Source organism: Astyanax mexicanus, chromosome 6, assembly GCF_023375975.1.
Source record: "Astyanax mexicanus isolate ESR-SI-001 chromosome 6, AstMex3_surface, whole genome shotgun sequence".
NCBI classification, from domain to species: Eukaryota; Metazoa; Chordata; class Actinopteri; order Characiformes; family Acestrorhamphidae; genus Astyanax; species Astyanax mexicanus.
Window position 1 is genome coordinate 58,030,293 of NC_064413.1, and position 25,977 is coordinate 58,056,269.

General features: G+C 43.1%; 1 protein-coding gene and 1 long non-coding RNA gene across 38 annotated transcripts; one reads left to right on the plus strand and one right to left on the minus strand.

Annotated features, from left to right (window-relative positions):
* Positions 1-5,128: 5,128 nt before the first annotated feature.
* LOC111189797 (uncharacterized) lies at positions 5,129-5,922 on the plus strand. 36 transcript variants are annotated; one of them, XR_007439472.1, is made up of 7 exons: positions 5,129-5,216; positions 5,277-5,375; positions 5,416-5,485; positions 5,536-5,565; positions 5,616-5,675; positions 5,715-5,824; positions 5,855-5,922. It is a non-coding gene; the product is annotated as an uncharacterized LOC111189797 (long non-coding RNA). The 36 variants fall into 36 exon arrangements; XR_007439479.1 differs by lacking the exon at positions 5,616-5,675 and having other exon boundaries at positions 5,212-5,246; positions 5,536-5,595; positions 5,676-5,734; positions 5,765-5,824; XR_007439470.1 differs by having other exon boundaries at positions 5,212-5,246.
* On the minus strand, positions 5,514-23,443 carry slc6a16b (solute carrier family 6 member 16b). 2 transcript variants are annotated; one of them, XM_049480291.1, is made up of 12 exons: positions 21,747-21,885; positions 14,095-14,299; positions 12,429-12,586; positions 11,494-11,614; positions 11,194-11,369; positions 10,860-10,970; positions 10,320-10,561; positions 8,581-8,752; positions 8,250-8,451; positions 7,484-7,643; positions 7,062-7,224; positions 5,514-6,397 (listed from the first exon to the last, which is right to left on the minus strand). In XM_049480291.1, exons 1-12 carry the CDS (start codon positions 21,780-21,782, stop codon positions 6,119-6,121), a joined length of 2,025 nt encoding a protein of 674 aa, XP_049336248.1. In that variant the 5' UTR covers positions 21,783-21,885; the 3' UTR covers positions 5,514-6,118. The 2 variants fall into 2 exon arrangements, with proteins under 2 accessions (XP_049336248.1, XP_049336249.1); XM_049480292.1 differs by lacking the exon at positions 21,747-21,885 and adding an exon at positions 23,345-23,443 and having other exon boundaries at positions 5,515-6,397.
* Between the last annotated feature and the right edge of the window lie 2,534 nt (positions 23,444-25,977).

Below are 25,977 nucleotides of genomic sequence, written 5' to 3' on the forward strand. Positions count from 1 at the left end.
CAGGTTGAGCCACTCGTTTAAGCTTTAAGTGCTGGATGTTAATCTACACAGATTTCTCACCTGAAAACTGTTTATTTACAGAAAGCTTACATTTACACTAAGGCTGGGAGCAGCAGCATTAGCAACAGCGCTACACTGTGTTTCAGTAAGGCAGGGTGATATTAGCTAGCGTTTTTTTCAACACAGTAAACACACAGACTACAGTCTGATATACTCACCTCTGAGCGATAAAAGAGCTAGCCCTTAGCGTGTTTAGCAGCTAATGCTAATATTGCTCCAGCAGTGCGAGCCGGGGTTAGCAGCAGGCTACAGGCCGATATACTCACCTCTCAACAGCTTAACGCTGTGGTTAGCGGCTAATGCTAATGCTGCTCCAGTCTCGGTGCTGGAGAACTAAACTGAAACTCCTGTATAGCTCTGTACTTCAGTGGAGTGTCTTTACTGCTCCTTAATACCTGACTGGTAGAATTCATACATAAGGAGCACCGGATTATAAGGAGCTCTGAAGATGATTTCTGGGGTAAATTAAAGGATTTTAGGTGCAGCTTATAGTGCGAAAAATACAGTATCCTCTTTACATCTGACTGATTACTGAATGTAGTGACTACAGGCTCTACAGATCTCCCCTTAAACCCCAGATAATTATAATTTTTTTTATTATTATCACCAGTACAGGAACTGTAGTTGTAGTGGATGGTGGAGTTCCTCAGGGTTCAGTTGTAGGACCTATAAAACTGTAAAGAACTGAAGTGTAGATTAAATACAGGATCTCCAGATTAAACACTAAACACAGACAATCCTGATGCTGTGAAAATGGTAAAGGTAAAACATTATAAACTTCAATTATGAATATTTTTGGAACAGGAACTTTTATCTGTATCTGTAACATTTTAAACAAACATCCATCAGGTTTTACACAAAAAAACAGAAATCCTGCAGTTTAAACTGAATTTCACATCAGATTCAGAAAAAACAAAACAGAACCAAACTGTATAAAATCTGTGTTTTTTATAAGAGCTCTAGAGATTCAATATTTGTGACTAATTAAAGCTTTACTTTGGATAAATGAATTTAAGACCAGATTCACATTCATACAAATAAATAAATAAATAAATCAAATTAAATCTGAAATATAAAAATCACACCACTCAGATTCAAGTAGCAACATTATTTTAATACAAAAACATGTTTAAACTGAATTAAAACATAAACATTGTTCCTCTTACCTTACAAAACATACAGTCTACACACACTCTTTCACACACACACACACACACACACACAACAAAAAAATTCTATAAAATTCAGATCATCAAGTTTTTCAGTACTGATCCATAAAAACCATCTACAAATAAAATGACTTTACTGTGGTCCAGAAACAACCAATCAGAGAGCTCCAATAAAACTAAACATCCAATCAGAGAGCTTCCCTAAAACAAAACGTCCAATCAGAAAGCTCCACTGAAACAAAACGACCAATCAGAGAGCTCCCCAAAACAAAACAAATCATAAAACTAAATTAAAATCCAAATAAAAGAGAAAATTAAACGTGACTACAGTTCAGATTAGGCGAAAACAAACCGCCCAATCAGAGCTCTGCACTAAAACTATACAGCCAATCAGAGAGCTTCACTGTATGCAGCATCTAAGCAAAGAGAAAACAAGTTGTAAACACTGACGTTTAAAATATATTACATTTATAAACTAAAATAAACACAAATAAACTATAAATCCAGCTCCTGATCACCTGATCACAGGTATTAATCATATTCATAATCAATAAAAAACGGAAAATCAGGGGGCGGGGCTATTCTCCACAAGAGCCCTATTAAACCCTCCAGAACCACAACTCATTATCATAATAATAATAATAATAAAGTTTTATGAACTGTAAGAATAAAGAACAGAACCTTTAGAATCTGCTGATTAAAGACCCGTATAGAACTGAACTCATCTATAACTTCATCCTGTAACAGTTTATAAACTTTATATATACTCATAACACATTGTAATACATTTATAAACCATTAAACACATAGTTATAAACATGTATAACTATCTAATAGCACATTATAGCTGCTTTTTTCACATCATCAGCTGTGTTTATAACATGCTATACATTAACAACAAAACTGCTGTAATAAAGCATTATTATAACTCATAACCACTCACCTATTAGTTTATAACAGGGCTGTGCCATATCCTATCATACGTAATAATATCGCCAATATAATACCCTGAAATATGGTACCATATCAACCACCCCTAATTATCACATCAGGGTTCTACTGTTTTACTGTTTTTATTTAAAGAAAAATTCACACTGTTCTGATTTCCCATTATATATCTACATTATATATATATCTACTAGAGACAGATTATATCTGTACAGTATCATTTATTTTACTTTAATCCTGGATATATGGAGATATATGGAGTGCATTATTATACTATATATTAATATTATGACTAATAATTCAGGATCATTTACTTTAACTGTTACAAATCTGATAAAATTCTTGTATTGTTTATCAGGGGTGTGATATCATATCATATGCAATAATAAAATTTAAGTAGTATACTCTGTTTTTTTTTTATTCAGTGTTTTGTCATATCAATAAGAGTATCATTATCACGAAAATACCATAAAATATCATGATATTATTTTAGGCCATATCGCCCACCTCTACAGTATAAAGTATTATAATGCATCGTTGTAAACTCTACTGTAATTATCAGTATTATAATATAAACACAGCTTATGATAGAAACAGATTATAATCACAATCCTATAATATTACATTATGCCCCTAATTAGCATAGCTATAAGGTGTTATATATATATGTTTATATATAACATATGTATAACCATGTTTATAAAGATTTAGAAGTGTATAATAAAGAGTTATGAGTTAAGTTTATATAGTCTAACAGACAAAACGGTCATAAAAATGTTATCCAACATTTAGTAGGAATGCACAGAAAATAAATCTGAAATAAATACAGGATATTAAATTGATTCAGTCTAAAATTATTTAATTTTAATTTCTGTGCATTCCTAAAAATACAATAACAGTCTGACCCTTACCTAACCTCACCTAACCTTCACGTTTTACCTCACCCTAACCCTAACTCTACAACTCTCCAACACTACCTCACTGTACTTGGTTTTACCTCACCTCTACCCCTCGCTCGCTCAGCTTTAGCAGGCTGAAGATTCTCCACACGGGGGCGCTGTATTATGGCCTCAGGCCTGTCACTATAACTACGTTATCGACTTATTGTACAATAAACCGCTTAAACACTTAATCAATTATCAATCATTTTTACTGATTAGTTTATATTCTTTATGAGGACATTAATATTAATGTTAATAATTTAAATTTATATACCAATGTCCAATTATTTTAATTATTTTAATTATGTAAAGCTCACTGCTCTATAAAAATGTAACTGTGCTATTAAACTGTTGCATCATCATTACAACAGTGGAGTAATTTGGGTCTTAAATCATAAATTCTACAGTTTATATTTTTGTACAGTAATAAACTGTTATAGTGTTATTAGTGACAGGCCTGCGATCGCACCACGGCTCTCCCCTGTGCATGCTGGTGCCCTGCACTCCAGAGCACTAGGGGGCAGTGCGGAGCTGGGAGGGTTATAGTGAGCGGTGGTGAGCCGGTGTAGTGAACGTTTGGGTGGAATGATCCGTTTGGCCCGTTTTTCCTTTTGTTTCCAGGTTCTGTTTGTTCTGATCTTTACAGAACTTTAAAGTTCTAAAATCTGATACAAAATTTACATCAAACATTTAAAAATAGTAAAAATGTAACAAAAGTAAATAATAGGAATCAGCGTCGCTCTGGAATGTGAAGTATTAAGGTGCTAGATCTGTTCTAGATCCGATATGATGGTCATCTTGTTCCTCAGAGGCACAGTAACAGCAGAAGCTCAGCTGATCAGTAAGTTATTGATTTATCAGTTATTGATGGATATAGAAACAGTAATAGTGAGAATCCGATCAATCCGATTGATCTGTTGGAGGAACCGGAAGATCTGAGATCAGAACTCCAGGTGACGGCTCGCTCAGCTCCCGGCGGCTCGCGGCGTCTCCCGGCGGCTCGCACGGCTCCCGGCGGCTCGCACGTCTCCCGGCGGCTCGCACGTCTCCCGGCGGCTCGCTCGGCTCCCGGCGGCTCGCACGGCTCCCGGCGGCTCGCACGGCTCCTGACCGTGAAAACGTTTTGAGGTGTTTTTTCAAGTTTGTTAAAGTTCAGGCTGTAGAAGTTTTTACACAAACCTTTAAAGAACCCTTAGAGAACGTTTGTAAACAGTGAACAGTGTAGTGCGCAGGTTCTGGTTCACAACACGCTGAAATCCATCCAATAATCTGGATTAAAGAGGAAGATGAAGATACTGAAGATAATCCAGATTAAACCGGAGAGCAGGAGGAGGAGGAGGAGATCAGCTGAGGATCGGTTCTGTGATCAAGAACTCCGGCTACAGAACCGGTTCTCCTGCTCTGATCCCCCTCAGGTTCACTAGTGCATCCATTACATCACCTTCTTCCATCAGATTGGGGTTAATGTGGGCGGGGCTTAGCTGTCAGTATGTGTGTAGTGTGGTGATGTTCACACTAGGGGGCGTGTCATTTACTGCCATATAATCGTTTTTAAATCGATAAGGAAAGATTCTGTATTGTGTAAATCAGTGTTCTGTCTCACAGACTTATAATCTGATTTCATCTGTTTCTCTGTTTTTCTTTCACATTCTGAATAAATACTGCGCTGTACTTCAGTACTGTGGAGTTTTATTGTAGTTAAACTACATTTTTAATTATTTTATGCAAAATTGATTCTTTAATCTGGAATTTACTATATAAACAAATTATTTACATTTTCATATTCACTGCACGTTTTAAACTGTATAAAAATTGTAACTATTACTTTGTTGCAGTAGTAAAAAAATGTTTGATAAATTAATTTAATATTTTTCAGTGTTTTTCCACAGCGACAAGAATATCACTATCGCAAAAATACCCTGAAATATCGTGCAAAATTTAATATCAACCTGAATCTAATTAGCACTACAGTTGTAATCTGTATTGATTGTGGTTTGAATGATGGGATTACGGCACACTATATTACTGGCAAGCACAGGCGAGTACAGACGTGCACAAGCATGTACAGACTAGTACAGGTGAACACAGACGTGTACAGGTGTGCACAGGTCAGTACAGGCGAGCACAGGTCAGTACAGGCGAGCACAGGCGAGTACAGGCGAGCACAGGTCAGTACAGGCGAGCCCTGCGAGTACAGGTGTGCACAGGTCAGTACAGGCTAGCACAGGTCAGTACAGGCTAGCACAGGCGTGCACAGGTCAGTACAGGTGAGCACAGGTGTGCACAGGCGAGTACAGGCGAGCACAGGTCAGTACAGGCGAGTACAGGTGTGCACAGGCGAGCACAGGTCAGTACAGGCGAGTACAGGTCAGTACAAGCGAGCACAGGTCAGTACAGGCGAGTACAGGCGAGCACAGGTCAGTACAGGCGAGTACAGGCGAGCACAGGTCAGTACAGGCGAGTACAGGCGAGCACAGGTCAGTACAGGTCAGTACAGGTCAGTACAGGAGAGTACAGGTCAGTACAGGCGAGCACAGGTCAGTACAGGCGAGTACAGGTCAGTACAGGCGAGCCCTGCGAGTACAGGTGTGCACAGGTCAGTACAGGCGAGCACAGGTGTGCACAGGCGAGTACAGGCGAGCACAGGTCAGTACAGGCGAGCACAGGTCAGTACAGGCGAGCACAGGTCAGTACAGGCGAGCACAGGTCAGTACAGGCGAGTACAGGCGAGCACAGGTCAGTACAGGCGAGCACAGGTCAGTACAGGCGAGTACAGGCGAGCACAGGTCAGTACAGGCGAGCACAGGTGAAAAGGTCTAAATAGTCTAAAAGCAGCTGAAACGGGTCAGAACTGCTCTACACTAAAAACCCGCCCCTCAGAACCGCCTCCCACCTGGAGGAGGAGCCAGGCAGAGAATGTGTGTGTGTTTGTGTACAGTGTGTGTGTGTGTGTGTGTGTGTATAAAACAGTCTTCAGTAACCTTCGTTTTAGTCCCGCCTTTACACTCCTGTAGACTCCTCCCCCTCCACAGCTCCCTCCCCCAGTGGGAGGAGTCTGTAGCTCTCCTCAGTCAATGGTGTACCATTGGGGGCGGAGTCAGAGGGGTCTGAGGTGCTGCAGGGGGCGTATCTTGCCTCAGTGTCCTGTGCTGATTGGCTGGTGCGCTGCTGAAGGACTGAGTGGGCGTATCCCAGCGGGACGGGCAGAACCGCCAGGACGATGAGAGACGATAGGACGGCAAGCGCCCAATCAGGATACTCCAGGTCCTGCTCCTCCGCCTGGGGAACACACACACACACACACACACACACACACACACACACACACACACACACACACACACACACACAAACACACACACACACACACACACACACACACACACACACACACACACTTACAAAAAAAGCCAGGCTGAGGTGCAGCTTTTAAACATGGTGCAGGTAGTAGAGCTGCAGATTATCTGAGTAAAAGGTTAAAGTGTGTAGTTGGGGTCTGAGTGCTCCAGCAGTCTACAGTGCTGCCACTATGATCAGGAGTTTGCTGGTTCGAATCTTGTTCATGCAGCTTGCCATCAGCTGCCGGAGTCCTGAGAGAGTACAGTTGGCCTTGCTCTCTCTGGGTGGGTACAGTACAGTAGATGGCGCTCTCTCTTTCCCCTCATCACTCCTAGGGTGATGTGGATCAGCACAAGGCTGCGTCTGTGAGCTGATGTATCAGAACCGAGTCTCTGCGCTTTCCTCCGAGCGTTAGCGCTGTGATGCTACTCGGTAATGCTACAGCATCAGCAGCAGCTCAAAAAGAGGCGGAGTCTGACTTCACATGTATCGGAGGAGGAGTGTGTTAGTCCTTACCCTCCTGGTGTGTTGGGGCATCACTAGTGATAGGGGGAGTGCTAATAAGTGGATTGGGTAAAGTGTGTGTGTGTGTGTGTGTGTGTACCTTCTCCCGGTTCCAGGCTTTGTATTTGGGTCGGCTGATACACATACGGACTAAACTGGCGCTCAGCAGCCCCAACATCGCCAACAAGCACACGTACTTCCACAGGTACTTATACCCCGCCCACACCTGCCGGCCCAGCATCCGCCGGATATCCTCCAGAAACCTGAGAACAGATCAGAGATCAGTTCAGAGTCCGGATCATAAAACAGGTCTGAGTGCTGCCGGTTCTGCTGCAGAGGTTGAGGAAGTGTGAGATCAGTCTGCAGCTTTAAACACACCTCACACCTGCCTCACACCTGCCTCACACATCACACCTGCCTCACACAGGAAGAGGAAGATAAAGGTGAAGGACTGGTCGAGTTCGACTCCACACCTAAACCCTATGTACAGTTAGCATAGTTAGCATTAGCGTGTCTGCGTACCTGTCTGCACCGTAGACCCAGGCGATGCTGACCGTCTGAAACACGACGACGATGATGAGCGGCAGCGTCGCGGAGTAATCATCAAACATCACCACGAAATAATTCCCACAGCGCTGAGTAAACAACAGACCAATCACAAAGCCCACCACACAACTACACACTGACACACACACACACACACAGAGAAACACACGCACACACACACAGAGAAACACAGGTTAGAAAACAGTCTAGTTTACACAGACCTCGTTCACACCTGTTCTTATCCCGATTCCTTTATTATCATAAGTGTGCAGTATAGTGAACAGGTGTGTCTGCAGGAGCATCATAATCTCATCATTCACCACACCATCATACTCCTGCACAGTATATCATATGTTATGACAGGTGTGTGTGGTACAGGAGTGAGGGTGGTGTACCTGTAAAGGTGAGCTTGCGGCGGCGCAGGTGTGTGAAGGTGTCGGTGAGTGGTGCAGGTGTGTGTTTGGTGCAGGTGTGAGTTTGGTGAAGGTTTGAGTGTGTGAGAGTGTGAGGGTGGTGTACCTGTAAAGGTGAGCTTGCGGCGGCGCAGGTGTGTGAAGGTGTCGGTGAGTGGTGCAGGTGTGTGTTTGGTGAAGGTGTGAGGCTGTGAGGGTGGTGTACCTGTAAAGGTGAGCTTGCGGCGGCGCAGGTGTGTGAAGGTGTCGGTGAGTGGTGCAGGTGTGTGTTTGGTACAGGTGTGAGTTTGGTGAAGGTGTGAGTGTGTGAGAGTGTGAGGGTGGTGTACCTGTAAAGGCGAGCTTGCGGCGGCGCAGGTGTGTGAAGGTGTCGGTGAGCGGGGTGAGGATTCCGGCCATGGTGCCGAACATGGTGGAGAGTCCGAGATTCAGCAGCATCAGGAAGAACAGAGCCGACCAGAACGGAGAGCCGGGGAACTGAGTCATCGCCTCGGTGAACGCTATAAACGCCAAACCCGTCCCCTCCACACCCTGCCACACACGCACCGCGCACACACACACACCGCACAATTTAACTGCTGATACAGCAACAACGAAACAAAAAAAAAATGTGTACGTGTGTGTGTGTGTGTGTGTGTGTGTGTGTGGATAAGTGTATACCTTCTTCATCTCGTCCTCCAGGGTACAGTTAGTGATGTTGTTGCCGGGGACGACGAGATTTCGACCAATGGCCTGGTACCAATCTGCATACGCCTCCAACGAGACAGACTCCGCCTCCGTCGCGTTAACCAGCAAATCAGGAAGCTCCACTCCCGACAGCAGATTCAGATTACTGTAACACACACGCACGCACAAACACACGCACACACTCCTGATTACTGCACAGATCTATACTTAATTAATACTAGAGGTAAAAATTAACCTTAATTAATAAAAAAATACTGTAAGACAGAGGAGCTTGTGGTGTGTATAGTGTGTGTATAATGTATATACTGTGTGTGTGTGTATAGTGTATAGTGTTCTCCATGGATCACCACCTTGTTGTGGTGGAGAACCGTTTCTGAACTCTGGATGAACTCTGGATGAACTCTGGATGAACTCTGGATGAACTCTGGATGAACTCTGGATGAACTCTGGATGAACTCTGGAGCGATGGCGTCTGGAGCTTTGCTCCTCGTTGGGTCACATCATGACGGTAGGGTCGTGCGGGAGGTTCCAGATAAAGAGTGATCTGAAGACCTCAGCAGCAGAAGTGGTGGAAGAGGACTAACAGAGTACAGTCTCCAGTCCTCCACACGCCACTGGATAAAGACCCCACTCTGCTAAGGACCGTGTGGAGGCTGCTGGAGCATCAGGCGTAGTGCTGAAGGAGTTTCCACTTTACGTTCTGGATAAAGTCCTGTGGTGATCAGGAACTGGTGACAGGGACAGGATTGTGATGTCTGGGAGTTCCTGGCCACAACCTGGTGTACAGGTGATGGGTGTTAGAGACAGTTGCTAAGTTCCTGGATTGAGGCAGAAAGAGTTTCTCTGCAGCTGCACCCACGACTGAGCAGCACTACATCCCCCCAGCAGAGGAGGGGGTTAGAAAAGGTTCCCTAAACACAGCCTGCCTCAAAAACTCCTGTCTGGAATACCGCTTCCAGAGGGATCACCACTGTGCGGTCAGAAACAGAAACATCTATATATCTGAACCTGGAAAGTGCGGAGCCTCATGGAAAATCAAGCCAGTGATCGTCCTGAAAGACGAACTGCCGTCATCTCCGAGACACGACTGATGAAGAGCAGCTGAAAGAGGAGAAGGTGACTACATGCAAATGAGGCACCAATCCATGGGGTGGGATTTGCGGTTAAGAACAGTCTTGTCAAATACCATTTATGAACTTCCTGTGGGCATCAATGAGCGCCTGATGACCACGCGCCTGATGACCACGCGCCTGATGACCACGCGCCTGATGACCACGCGCCTGATGACCACGCGCCTGATGACCACGCGCCTGATGCTTGCCAGCAGTCAGAGGGCCACTGTTTTTAGTGCCTACGCTCCAACACTTGATGCACAGGATGAAGTAAAGCAGGGCTGCTATTCTGACCTGGACAAACTTCTAACCGAAGTCCCCAAGGAGGACAAGTTAATCCTGCTTAAAGATTTCAACACCAGGGTGGGACGAAACCACCATCTACGGAGGATGCCGATGAGGAGTGTGTAGTGTGTGTAGTGTATATATTTTGTGTTGTGTGTGTAGTGTGTATAGTGTGTATAGTGTGTGTGTAGTGTATATATTTTGTGTTGTGTGTGTAGTGTGTATAGTGTGTGTAGTGTGTATAGTGTGTGTGTAGTGTATATATTTTGTGTTGTGTGTGTAGTGTGTAGTGTGTATAGTGTGTGTAGTGTGTACCGTAAGACGCAGTTCTTGGCGAGGAGCTTGGCTCTGAATCCGAGGACGGAGAAGACGACGAGGGAGGCGAGGACGGAGGTGAGGAAGTTGACGGAGGAGACGGTGACGGCGTCTCGGTGGCAGTTGTTGTTTTGCGGGTTGAAGGACGAGTACGCGATCACCGAGCCGAAACCCAAACCCAGCGCAAAGAACACCTGCGTCGCCGCCTGACGCCACACCTGCACATCCGCCCAGATCTCCACCTGCACCACACAGAGACAGGGAGACGGGCGGGGGGGACAGTTACACAAACAGACATGTAATACAGGAGAACAGACAGAGAGATAGATGGACAATCAGCGAGACAGACAGACAGGTGGAGAGACAGTATATGTAATTAAACATTCTCACACCTACACAATAACCTCTAATGAGTGTGTGTAGTGTAGTGTGTGTGTGTGTAGTGTGTGTGTAGTGTGTGTGTTTAGTGTAGTGTGTGTGTGTGTAGTGTGTGTGTAGTGTGTGTGTAGTGTGTGTGTTTAGTGTGCGTGTGTCTGTTACCTTGGGGTTAAACATGTAGACGAGTCCCTCCGACGCTCCGTCCAGCATCAGTCCTCTCACCAGGAAACACAGCAGCACCACGTACGGAAACACCGAGGAGAAATACATCACCTGTAATCAATAACCAATAATCAACCATCAATACAAACCAATCAATAAATAACCTACAGTCATCAAAATCAGGTCATCTGTAATCAACACAAACATGTTACCTATAAAATCCATAATCAATACAAGATAAAGTTGGAGACAATCAACGATAAAGTCGATCAACACTGCTGCTGATCGGTGATCGGTGATCAGTGATTAGCGATAAGTGATCGGTGATCAATACCTTGCCGGTGGATTTGATGCCCTTGTACATGGCGAGGCAGACGATGGTCCAGGCGGCAGCGAGACAGGCGGTGATGACGGGGTTAAACTGACCCGTCTCACTGATGGAGTCCGTCACGTCCAGAGCCCGGCGGTACCAGAAATACGAGGTGGGGGAACTCGCCGCACACTCCGCCACTGGGGGGGCGGGGTCACACACACACACACACACACACACACACACTGGTTAGCCCCGCCCACTCAGCCTACAGCAGCTTAGCTCCACCCAGCCAACATAGTTTTCATCAGGTATGACGCTCACCTGTGGAGTTCCCCTCTCTGGGACACGTCTCCCACGGCAACGGAAACCGGAACGAGTTAAACAGGTAAAATATACTCCATCCAATAATAACATTATAATACAGCGCCACGAAAAAACACACCTGAGAGAGAGAGAGAGAGAGAGAGAGAGAGAGAGACAGAGAGAGAGAGAGAGACAGAGAGAGAGACAGAGAGAGAGAGAGAGAGAGAGACAGAGAGAGAGAGAGAGACAGAGAGAGAGACAGAGAGAGAATAAAGTATTCAGTATTTACAGATTTAACGCGAGTAGTATTGTATCCACTATGAATTTTACTGTACTTGGTAGAAATTACCATATATTTTGCACTATAAGCTGCATTAAAATACTTTAATTTTGCCAGAAATCATTATCAGAGCTCCTTATAATCCGGTGCTCCTTATGTATGAATTCTATCAGTCAGGTATTAAGGAGCAGTAAAGACACTCCACTGAAGTACAGAGTTATACAGGAGTTTCAGTTCAGTTCTCCAGCACCCAGACTGGAGCAGCATTAGCATTAGAATTAGCTAGTAACCACAGCGCCATCTAATCTTACTGTAAATAAACAAAAGCGCTTCACTCAAAATACCCAAATAAAGAGTTTTCAGGAGAGAAATCTGTGTAGATTAAAATCCAGAAAACGATTAACTTTAAGGTAAAATGTTTTTATAAGAATCACAGTTTTGTTTATTTAGCTTAGCTTTACAGGTTTTGCCTCCCAGCACTAAAAACCTGCTGAATTATTAGGAAAACATGGAGACACCCCTGTTCCTTACTAGTGTCTCTTAAAAAAACAGAAAATAAACATTTATTGAAAGTGTGCCTCATAGTGCAAAATATAAGGTATTACACAATTTAATCTGCAGTAAATAACTCAGTATCCAGTGTGAACTGTTGGTATCCGGTGTGTATTCTCACCACGCAGCTGGAGTAGCCGATGCCGACGAGTTTGGGTGAGATGTGTCTCCAGACGCCGATGCTGCCCTGCCGAATGCTCTGACCCACAGCCAGCTCCAGAAAGAACAGAGGAACCCCCACCACCAGCATCAGCACCACGTACAGCAGCAGGAACGCTCCTGCAGGGGGCGCTACAGTTACACACAGCCTCCTGTACATCTACTGCACATATACACCCACACCTCCTCTACATATCAGCACCATCAGCACCATCAGCACCACTTACAGCAGCAGGAACGCTCCTGCAGGGGGCGCTACAGTTATACACAGCACTGCAGAACCACAACACCTCCTCTACATAGACATCTAAGCCGTTTTCACACCAGCACTGTTTGGTTCCGGTTAAAACGGACTCTGGTTGGTTTGTAACTTTAGTGCGGTTTAATTGATCAGGTCTGAGAACAGTGTTCACACTCTGGTTCGGATCAAAAGAACCGGATCGAGACCTGCTAGAGGAGGTGAGTCTCAGTCCCAAACGAACTCTGGAGCACAGGTTCTCTTGTGGTGAGAACGTGATCTGGGCTTGAACCCAGATATCAAATATACTCCTTTTATTTGAGCTAAACTGCTGATAAATATCAGTTTAATCTGATATATTAACCAGATAACGCTAATTACCAAAGCTATGAACAAACACTGTCTCTGCTGCTCCGTGCTGTTTACACACGGAGAGCGGGGTCTGTGCTGTGTTCACTGCTCTCAGCCCCGTGACCGGGTTTAATATGTATAAATCTGCACTGCCCGTAGAAACACTTTGTTTAAAAGCACAGAGTTTCAGTGTTAAAGAACAGATATATGCTCTGACCAATCAGAGGAGACGATGTGCTTGCATGGTTTATTGGTGTGTATTTTGGTGCGTTTAGGTTTTTATGCCTGTGTGAAACCAAACCAAACAGAGGGAGAAACTGAAGCTCCAAATAAACAAACTCATCACCTGATCCAGATCATAGAAACTTTCACAACTACAGGTGTGAAAACACCCCTAGTACACAGACGCTGTATACCCTGCCTCCCGGCGTGTCAGCACTGCCGCCATACTGGAGGAGGCAACCCCGAGCCCCCAGTGCATTAATTTACACTGAGGAAGGAGTTTAATACACCTATAATAATCACAACTCTACCAATTTATACCTGATTTACACTCGGTTTGATTTGTCATAATCAGCAGAGATTAATAGTAATGATTCAGGAAGCCGTTACACATTACAATTACCTGCTTTCATACTGAAATACTTTATATTATACTCTCTAACAAAGACACACATATGGTATGGCATATTAATACAAGTATAAACTAACTGATTTTATATGTATATGTGCATACACAAACATATACATAAATACACACATACATAGCACCTAAAAATGATGCGTTTCTCTAATTTTAACTAACTAAAAATACCTATATATAATCTATATAATCTAATCTATATATAATCTGTAATTCTTTGCATTATTTGAGGTCTGAAAGTTCTGCGTCTTTTTTGTTATTTCAGTCATTTCTCATTTTCTGTAAATAAATGCTCTAAATGAGAATATTTTTATTTGGAATTTGAGAGAAATGTTGTCTGTAGTTTATCACATCAGACGTCTAGAACCCAGCCTGCGGTTCTAGAGGAGAACTCACCTCCTCCGTTCTGGTGGCAGAGGTACGGGAACCTCCAGACGTTCCCCAGCCCCACGCTGAATCCCACCTGAGCCAGGAAATACTCCACCTTACTGTCCCACCCGTCCCTCACCACCTCCACCTGCCCATCTCCAACCGCCGCAGGACACGCCTCCTGCCCCGCCCCCAACTCGTCTCCCGGCAACGGCGGCTTCTCACAGCTCATCTGCACAACAAGAGAGAAGACAGTGTTTCAGATAAAGTGGCCACAGTGAGTGGAGTATAAGGTACAGTAGGTGTTTCTGATAAAGTGGCCAGTGGGAGTGTGCTGTATGCAGTGTTTACAGTGTTGTGGAGTTTTCCCAGAGTTCCCGGCGGCGGGGGGATACAGTAGGATTGTGTTTCGCATGAATAAGCGATTGGTGAATTACTGCAGCACCTACACCCACGGCCCCGCCCACTGTCCAACTAACGACCCGCCCACATCCTGGTAGTCAGAGCTCTTCCTTTACCATCATAAACAAACATCACTTTAATTAGTGTAAACCTTATGAAAACATACATTGGGTTTACACACAGAACATCAATAAATTTAATTAAATGCCAAAACAATTATTATACAAAGTTTAGATAACATGAGTTTTAGATATTAGATTTCATTTTATAGGTTTATATTTTACTGCTCTGAAAATGAAACATGTAAAAATCACAATTAAAAATGTTTATCCAAAATCAAACAAAGGCTGAAAACTGAACACTTTCATATATATTTCCACACATTCTCCACTAACTCAATAAAAAAAAATTGTAAATATTTTTTTTGAAAAACAAACAATTTCACAACTACAATATATGATCTGCTGAACATCTTAAATACATTAAATAAACAAGTAATTGTTGGGTATAAATGATTTAGTGCACTCTTTTAACTATAAGTATGAATATGAGCATCAGCATTTAAGCAATGACACATGAGCAATGATATTATTATAATACAGCATAATTAAACAATTAATAAACAGGGTGAAACTATCAGAACAGTCCAATAACTCACTAAAACCAATATTAATAACTCAAATATTTAGAGAGAAAAATACTAAAGAATAATTTACTATACAAATCAAAACACACCTGCTGTACTGCTCCTCTCTAACTTTACTCTTATTAATAATAAACATTTAAACATAATCAGATCCAGCACAGCTCCTCCCACTCACTCAGCCTGGTGTTACACCAAAAACACACCCCTGCCACATCCTGCACCCCACTTCCTTCTTCTTCTTTCCAATTTTATGGCGGTTGGCAGGCCAATTACTGGCGCATTACCGCCATCTACTAGGCTGGAGGGTGAATCAAGACTTCAGGACAGTGACTACATTGTGAGAAAAAAAAAAAATAAATAAATAAAAAAAAAAAAACTAAATTAAATTATACAACCCAATAGACCTCAAGAACAACAAAACATATTTGTGCACTAATCCCATCCCTGACCCATATATAAGTAAACCCTTTAAAGAAAAATCCTTGTGACCCTTCACTCTGAGTGTGTCAAATAATAACTGTCTCTGCTCAGAATATTCTTTACAGTGTAATATCACGTGCTCTGGCGTTTCCCTTTGTGTGCAGTATCTACATAGCCCCGTGTCATGCTTCTGAATCAGCTGTAAGGAAGAATTCAGTAAAGTGTGACCTATACGAAGACGAGCCAACACCACTTCATTTCTTCTACCCGACCCTCCCATTGAACTCGAACCAACCCCAGGCTGAATGTTAAAAAGATGTCTGCCCTTAGATTGTTGTGTCCATTCATTCTGCCATACTGCCCGAACATGCCTCTTAATAAGAACTTGAATCTCTCCTTTCCTTAGAGGGATGACAAGGTCACACTCCTGGTGATTTAAACATTGTTTAGCTATCCCATCTGCCATTTCATTCCCCTCCACTCCTACATGTGCTGGTATCCACAAAAAGCTGACATGTATGCGCTGCATTTGGAGTCTAAACAACGATTGGCATATTTCTAGAAGTAGGTCTGGCCTACAGGAGGACCTTCCAGTACGTAGACTCTGGAGAGCTGATAAAGAGTCAGAACATATGACCAGACTCAAAGGGCAAATTTCCTCAATTTCACTGCAAGGCCAGCACGATAGCCACAAGCTCTGTTGCAAACACTGACAAATTATCAGACAACCTCCTACCAATAGTAACTTGAAAGTCTGGAACAAAGACAGCTGCCGCTGTAATTCCTGATATAGGTTGTTTAGATCCATCTGTGTAAACTTGCAAAACATTAAAATAAGACTGTGCCAAATATCTTCGAACCACAATAGAATACACAGACCTGTCAACATCTGCAGACAGCTGGTCGTGTATAGACAAATCAACAACAGGTTCTGGAAACAGCCAAGGAGGAATTACTGGCCTAGGTACTGTTGTACACAGCGTCAAGTTCCTTAAACCCATACCCTCAGCCTCTCCAGTACCCAGGCATCCAAAACTCCTAGAGATCCCATGCATGTCGTCTACACAGTCATGAATAACCGTAGACATTGGATGACTGCGCTCATGTCCTCTTACATTGACCCAGTAAACAGTAGATAAAGCCAACCTCCGTAACTGCAAGGGCATTTCCCCAGTCTCCACCTGCAAAGATACCACAGGGGACGATTTCACTGCTCCACTGCATAATCTTAATGCCTGAGCTTGAATCAGGTCCAGTTTTTTAAGAGTGTTTGCAGATGCAGACCTATACGCCACACAACCATAATCAAAAACTGATCTCATCAGTGCTCTGTACATATAAAGGAGTGATGATCGGTCTGCCCCCCAGTCACATCCAGATAGGCATTTAAGAACATTAAGAGCACTTTTACATTTGTCCATTATTTTACTGATATGATTTTTCCATGTCAGTTTAGTGTCCATCCACATACCTAAAAATCTGACTACCTTAACTTCCTCTATCTCCAAATCATATAAGCGTAGACCCAAAGAACTAGATTTTTTTCGGTTGGAAAAACACATAGCCTGTGTTTTTGACACAGACAGCTTAAAACCCCAATCATTAGCCCAGCACTCCACCCTCATTAATGCCTCCTGCATCTGTTTCAAAACAAAAGGGAGATTTCTACCCCTTTTCCACAGAGCCCCATCATCTGCATAAAGAGATTTTGCAATTCCTGCGCCCACAGATGAAAAAATGTCATTTATCATGACGATGAACAACAGAGGGCTACAAACGCTACCCTGAGGAGTTCCATTTTCTATGCGATAGACTTTAGACAATGCATTTTCCACCCTTATCTGTATCGCCCTTTCACTCCAAAAATCTAATACCCAATTATACACCCTTCCCCCAATTCCTATCTTACCCAATTTTATCATTAAACCCTCTGTCCACAGCATGTCATAAGCTTTTTCAATATCTAAAAACACAGCCACCACCACTTCTTTGTAAAATTGTGCTTTTCGTACATCTGATTCTAAACATAATACAGGATCCATGGTCATCCTTCCTTGACGAAAGCCACTCTGATAATATGCTAAACTACGTTGGCTCTCAAGATGGAAAGTGAGTCTGTCAGTTACCATACGCTCCATCAACTTGCTCAAATGCGACGTAAGAGAGATGGGCCTATATCCTGTGGGACTAGAGAGGTCCTTTCCAGGTTTGCCAATAGGTACCACTACCGCCAATTTCCATGCCGAGGGAATTTTACCCAGCATCCACAGATTGTTATAAAATTCAAGAATTACAGAAAGGGAAGAGTCTGATAAATGTCTAAACATATCATAACATATGTCATCCTTTCCCGGAGATGTCTGACCAGATTTGTCAATAGCCACCTTTAATTCTCTTAAAGAAAACGCAGAGTCCAAAACACTGCCAAATACTGCTCTCCGACACAATGCCCCAGGATTCTGCAGCCGAATTCTCTTCCTGCACAGTAGCATAGTTTCACTTAAGTTAGCGGAGCTGTGCACTTTGGTAAACTCCTGGGCTAACATCTCTGCCTTTTCAGTGTCAGTAACTGCCTCCTTGCCCCCATCTTGCAACACAGGTATTAGAGTCCCTTTCCTTATTCCTTTCATTTTTTTAATCATGTGCCATACATCCCCCACATGTATGTCAGGCCCGATCATACTACAAAATGACCTCCAGTAGGCTCTCTTTGTTACTTTAACTGTTCTTCGAACTACTGCCTGCGCCCTTCTGTAATCCAGCAAATCACTAAACAGTAAAGTTTTCCGTACCTTTTGGAGTGCTCTATTGCGTATTTTCACTACCTTAGAGCATTCCTCCGTCCACCAAGGAACTGCCTTTTTCTTCTGATGAGGCTTTTTAATCGGAATAGCTTCTTCAGCAGTACTATATAAAATATCACACAATTTTTTATTACATTCATCAACATCTCCAGAAACTGTCAAATTCTGTAGCCTCAGATCACAAAGTTCAGAAAACTTCTCCCAATTTGCTTTATCAAAATTCCACCTTCTCAAAAATTCCCCCCTCATTCTGTTTACCTCCATACCAAAAACACAGACAACAGGAAAATGATCACTACCTATAGACGTAGACTGACATACACCCCAACTGCTCATCCCTGCTAAAGCAGCAGAAGAAAAAGTCAAGTCCAAAACTGACATTGTATTATTTACTAGATTCAACCTTGTACCACTACCATCATTTAGACATACAAGACCATTGTCCATCATAAAATCCTCCAACACCTGGCCATTACTATCTGTGAATGAGCTGCCCCACAATGTGTTATGTGCATTAAAATCTCCACACCACACCACTTTACGATATCCCAAACCAGTAATTCTATTTAACATCTCCACAGTGATTTTCTCGCATGGATTATAAAAATTCACCAATGTGAACTTTCCACATTTGCTCCATATCTCCACCATAAGAGATTCGTGATTCCCACTAATAGGGAGAGATCGGAATACTATTCCTTCCTTTAAAAAGATCGCTACACCTCCTCCATTACTATGAACCCTATCCCTCCGCACCATAGTATATCCACAAAGTGTAAAACTTAAGTGGGGTTTCAGCCACGTTTCCTGTATACAGATCACATCAGGCACCGGTTGACTATGAGCCACATAATGCTTAAACTCCTGTCCATTAGCAACAAGACTCCTAGCATTCCACTGTAAAATCACCAAACCATCACTATTCATCACCTAGCTGGGAGGAAACTACTTTCCCAGCCAGGCCCTCACTGACCGACTCCCAAGTCAAACCCCTAATATCCAAATAACGTTCTGCAGATCGAACAATGATCTTAATTTTTTCAGTTCTACTACCTGTCTGGGCCGTACAGTTAACTACTTCTGCTATAAACATAATGAACTTTGCCTTTTCAACAATCATCATGTCTGGTGTATTAACACTGCGGGCCTGCCGGTTCATAGCTGATCTATCATGGTCTGCAGTCCTTAGAACCTGACTCGGGGGACTCGACTCCATACTTCTTCCCTTTTCCACTTCTTTCAACGCTTCAGCATACGACAACCCCCTTACAGCTCTAACATTCTGGACTTCCATAGCCTTCTTCTTCTGTTCACAGCCCCCATACGCTGCCTTGTGATCTCCTCCGCAATTACAGCACTTAGGCTTAACACCCTCTCCACATTGCCCATATTCGTGTTCACCGCCACAAACCCCACATCTCTTTCGTGACCTACACACAGAGGCTATATGTCCATACCTCTGGCAATTATAGCATCTCACCGGTGGAGGGACATATATCCTCACCGGGAAGCTAATGTATCCCAGAAATACTCTCGCCGGTAAAGAATTTCCTTCGAACTGAATCATTACCGACAAGCTTTCTGACTGTGCTCCATCTCTGAACCCCTTTAATCTGACAGCTTCAATCACAGTACCACCAGTCAGGGTTTTCTTAATCTGCTCCATTGTTAAATCAAGTGGAACTCCAGTTATTACTCCTCTCATCCTCGTCCTCTCCCTAAACAAACTAGTCGTAATCTTCCTACCTCCCAAGCTCTTAAGTTTCAAGGCTTTGTCTCGTTGCCGGTCATCCTTACAGGTAATCAGAATCTGCCCCCCCCTCAGAACCTTAGCTCCAGCCAGGTCACCTAAAGCTTTCTTTAACTCAGTAGTCAATCTAATTGGATTTAGCGGAGTCCCAGAGTCAGTATCAAATTTTATAAGCACCAAATACTCCTCCTTCCGACGCTTAACCTGCTCAGCACCATTCTCATTTCCAGCTGATTCTCTATCATCTGACATACGCCTACCTTTTTTTTTCTGAACAGTTTGCCACGGTCCTCCACCACCCCAATTCCCGCTCCTACTCCCTAACCAGTCCGACTCACTCCCCTCTCCTGCGTCACTTCCGTCCATCTCTCCTCACCCCACCGGCTGTCCACCCCACTTCCTGCCTGCAGCCTTACTATAAAAACCCAACATTTACTATAAAATAAAGGTAACCGGATTAAACCTGTGTCTGATTCCACTTTAATAATCATTTAAACAGATTAATAATTTAATTTCAGCTTTAGAATAACCAGAAAAAACTCAACACAGCCACTAGCCCACAGTTACCTCAGAAGGCTAGTTATTATCGCATTAGGCTAGTTAGTAGCTCACTAGGCTAGTTATTAGCTCACTAGGCTAGTTATTAGCTCAATTAGGCTAAATATTAGCTCAGTATGCGAGATAGTAACTCACTAGCCTAGTTATTACCTCAGTAGACTAGTTATTAGCTTAGTATGCTAGTTACTAGCTTAGTATGCTAGTTACTAGCTCAATAGGCTAGTTACTAGCTCAATAGGCTAGTTACTAGCTCAATAGGCTAGTTACTAGCTCAGTAGGCTAGTTATTAGCTCAGTAGGCTAGTTATTAGCTCAGTAGGCTAGTTATTAGCTCAGTAGGCTAGTTATTAGCTCAGTAGGCTAGTTAACAGCTTCCTAGGGTAACGTTAGTCCACAGTTACCTCACTAAACTAGTTAACAGTTAAGTTAGCCCACTAGGGTACCTTAGGTAAAGCTAAATATGAGTTATTACAGTGTTTAGTATCTTTATTACACATTATTTATAATATTATACATTTCAAGCGCAGAATCTGGAGTTTAATCAGTTGTAGAGGAAACTCGGCCGTTTCCGGTTTGGCTGGCTAAGCTAAGCTAATGCTTAGCTATGCTTAGTTAAAACATTAACGGCTTTCCAATTTTAAGCTCTCTTATAAAAATACAATTATAATTAATACAACTAATTGATTATAAACCAGCCCGCAGCCACTGATATATTACAGTATTTATTTTTAAATATACCGCAATCGTTATCATCTTTACGCTCAGGCGAACCCCGCAGTGTACTACAGGGGTCCTTAGGGTGCAGTTTTTTCCGGTGTACACATAAAGACGCACCACCCCACGCAACGCACGAGGCGCCGGCAGCTCCCGCCAAACGCCGCGAGCCCTTTATACAGCATATTACACACCTGTAGTAAAACCATATAAAACTCAGCCCGAACATCACAAACACCGCCCGCCAGGTGAGTCCGAGCGCGAGGACTCACACCTGTACCGCGCAGGTAGACTGTAGAGCACCTGCCACAGAGCAGCAGCGCGCGGGACAACACTGCTCCCATCAGAACCGAATTATTCAGAACCGAATCAGAGAGAACACTCACCTGAGCGCTGCTCTTCACCTGGTCGCGCGGAGACATTAATCACACCTGTTCTCTCAGATGTAGAAACACGAGGGCGCGCGCCTGCGAGCGGAATCATCAAAGCGCCTCTGTTTCCTCAATACAGTCTTACTGTTCATAACGGGAGACAGCACCACCAGCCGGAAACACCGCGCACTGCATCACTGTACTACAGGACTACATTATTACAGGACTACATTATTACAGGACTACATTATTACAGGACTACAGTATTACTGTACTACAGTATTAAAGTGTTACAGTAAAAGTAAAAGTGCTGTATCACAAAATTAGCTTGAGTAGAAGCTGAAGTGTACTTTAAGCTTCACACTTTAAGTAGAAGTAGAAGTACTAAAGTATAAAGTATAGTCAAAATCATACCCCAGTAGATACAGAGTATTTTAGTGTAAACAAGTTACGCTGAGAGCAGTAAATATTAAATATAATGTAATATAATCTGTATGGAGAGAATAATGTAGTATATGCAGGGCTGAGTGTATACAGTATAATGCAGTATACAGTAATCTGAAACACTAAAGTATTAAATGCTGTACTGTAACCACTGATACCTGGCTTTACCCATAGAGCCACAGCATTATCCTACTCTCTACTGTAACAACAGTTTATTAATTATTATACCAATATATATGAATTATAATCACAAACCACAACACAACCAGTTACCCCATATAAACACCAGGATTATTCCACCAAATATTGATTATTTCTGAACTCTTAAAACTTTATGAATATGAACTTGTTTTCTTTGCATTATTTGAGGTCTGAAAGTTCTGCATCTTTTTTGTTATTTCAGTCATTTCTCATTTTCTGTAAATAAATGCTCTAAATGAGAATATTTTTATTTGTAATTTGGGAGAAATGTTGTCTGTAGTTTATAGAATAAAACAACAATGTTCATTTTACTCAAACATAAACCTATAAATAGTAAAATCAGAGAAACTGGTCATTTTGAAGTGGAACTGGTTATATATGATTGTAGATATTCTGTTGTATCTAGAACCCACTGTACAGAGCAGAACACAGATAGAACAGTTCTGATGGTTCTGGATTGGTTGGTTTAGGTTTGGTTTCTATTTTAGGTGGTTTTTTTTTGGGGGGGGGGGGGGGGGTCGGTATGTGTTTGATCTACCGCTTCAAAGAGCCACGTGTCAGTGTTTCCAGCGGAGGCCCCGCCCCCTTTCCACTGGTGTGGCGCGCTGCTGATGCAACGTCCCCTAATGTTACTACAACACTAATGCGCACGCGCGCGCACCCACGTGTACCGCTCTACACGCACTCTACACACACACACACACACACTGTAAACACACACAGCCTGTTCGCGCTTTCCATTACATTAGGACCAGCGGATCCGCTTCCAGTCCAGCAGCACCAGTTACACCACAACTCACCACAACACACAACACACCACCATCACCTCCTGAAACCTGCAGAGCCCCCAGTGAGAGTAACCGGGTTAAACAGTCAGTTAGACCGGGTCCAGATCAGCACTGACCCCCGGCGGTGGGATACAGCAGGTAAGCAGGTAACCGGTGCGCACGAGACTCAGGGTCACTCACCTTGTTCCGGAGCGGAGCAGCAGAACCCGGTTCTGTAGGTTCTTACTGTAGAACCTGTATCTCTCTCTACTGCCACGTTGAGATGGGCTCGCTCCATTAGCCCCGCCCCCTGCTAGCCCCGCCCACCCCGTGTGCTCAGTTAAAACCGCAGGTGTGCTCCCCCTGCTGGCCGCCCTCAGCACCTGCACTGATACACCTCCTCACTGATACACCTCCTCTACCTTCAGTCTTATAATAATTAACTGCAGTGGTTCTCAAACTGGTACAGGGAGCACTGGTGAAACTCACGCGTCTCACGCTGGTGCACTAGACAACCTCAGAAAAACATCTGCCTGCATTAAAATATTAAGAACTGAAATGTATAAAGTTTCCTGAATCTGTAATTTTCTATCTAACATTAATTTATTTAGTGTTTAGTTTTTATGAATGAATAAAGTTCAACAATAGCGCACAGCGTACTCTCAACCGGAAACACTGTCCACCTGGAGGACTGCATCAGGCACTACCCACCTGTCTGACCCCCCATACTGATCACTGTTCACTCTTCACTACGGATCACATCAGAATTAATATAAACTCTAACTGCTTCCATTACTGGTGCTGCTGATACACCTGAATATATAAGAGCTATGTGGATTATAATGACTTAATATTAATTTAAAAGCTGTTTAACCAGTGTTAGGATGTTGCCCCCTCAGCTCATAATGGGGGGGGGGGGGGGGCATGTTGGTAGTCATCTTTTTAAAGCAAGAGCTAATGATACTGGCTAAAATTGATGTATAAAGTCTTTAAAAATGAAAACAGAAAAAATCAGAAAACAACACAGTATAGGGTTTTCTCTAGTGTATGTATTTATTTTTTTTTATATATTTTTATTTATTTATTTTTTATCAAGTTAAGTCTGTGTTAGCAGAGATTAGCTGCTACTCACCAAGTTATTAGCTCGTTTAACAGCTAGCTGCTAATACTACAAGTTAAGCAACAAAAGAGTTACAAGCCAGTGAGCCACCAATCAGATCACGCTGGTCTTCACCCTGTGATTTAATTTAATTAGTTTAAATATTGAATATTACTGTAGTGAAGTCAGTGCTGGTCAGATGTAGAACTGTGATCAGCGTCGCTTAGTTTTTTTCTTCTAATCAATAAAAAAATACGTCAGAATCAGATTAAATATTAAATATCGGCTAAATCACTCGATACCAATAATTAAACAGTAATGCAGTTATCGCCCGATATATATATATACGTCCCATATCTTCGTGCATCCCTAAAGTCAAGCTGTTTTTGTTGTCATGGCAACACGCAATAGTGAAACATCCCATAATGATCTCCCACGCTAACACAGACCCGCAGAACACGTCTGAACATCTGAACTCAGAACATAGAAAAGACTCTAGCGGAAAGGAATTCCAGCCAGCCTGACAGGTGGAGCGAGAGAGAGAGAGAGGGAGAGAGAAAGAGGGAGAGAGAGAGAAAGAGGGAGAGAAAAAGAGAGAGAGAGTTAGAGTTATAATCTGTAGAGAGTGGTGTGAGGTGTTTTGTTATTGTAATCGTTGGACTGGATAATCCGGAGTTGGTTCTGAGTTCGGTTGTTGTGGGTTCTGGAGTTCTGGAGTTCTGGAGTTCTGGTCGGCTCCGGGTCGGGAATGGGAATCTCGCAGTACCGTCTGATCGTGAGTATAAACTCCTCCGGCTCTCCGACGCTCAATCCTACCGGAATTCCAGACATCCAGATTTAAACATTCCCTGTAGGATTAGGATTATATTGTGTATAAATGTCTGAAAAGCTGCACTGTAGTGTTTTCCTCCAGCAGACAGTCAACAAGTCGTTGCTATGTGGCTCTACTGGTGTTGCTATGTGGTTAATATGGAATTATAGTTGGTTGCTATGGTGTTTGTAAGATATGGCTTGGTGGTTTTTGTAGAGTTGCTGGATGTTTTCTAAGGTAATGCTAAGTGATTGCGAGGGGCTTGCTCTGTAGTAACTGCTGAAGTAATTTAGGTGGTTGCTGTGTTATTGCAAGATGTTTGCTACGTTGTTGCTAGGTGGTTGTTAAGGTATCCACCATGATTGCTATGGTGTAGTTAAATGGTCCCTAAACTCCTGCCAATACTGCGGCTCCTGTGTTTACTCGTCACAGTGGGGGTTGTGGTTAATGAATTCTGATCATGCAGCTCAAACTGTCATTTCTAAAGAAAACTTTAATTTTAGATGAATTTTTGTTGTATATTTCAGAGGTTGGCAGTGTTTTCTCTCGGGCTGGACGTGAGCTCGGTGGAGGAGGCGCTCTTTTACTTCTCCAATCTGACTGCGTCCAATCAGCTGTCCTCCATCACTGTGCTTCTGGAGGTACAGTCCAGTTCACTGTTCCTGAGGGACCAACATCATCAGGTAATCTCTATCAGACCTCACTACAACTCCCATAATCCACCTGCACCCACTATCAGCCCTCACTACAACTCCCATAATCCACCTGCACCCACTATCAGCCCTCACTACAACTCCCATAATCCACTTGCACCCACTATCAGCCCTCACTACAACTCCCATAATTCACCTGCACCCACTATCAGCCCTCACTACAACTCCCATAATCCACTTGCACCCACTATCAGCCCTCACTACAACTCCC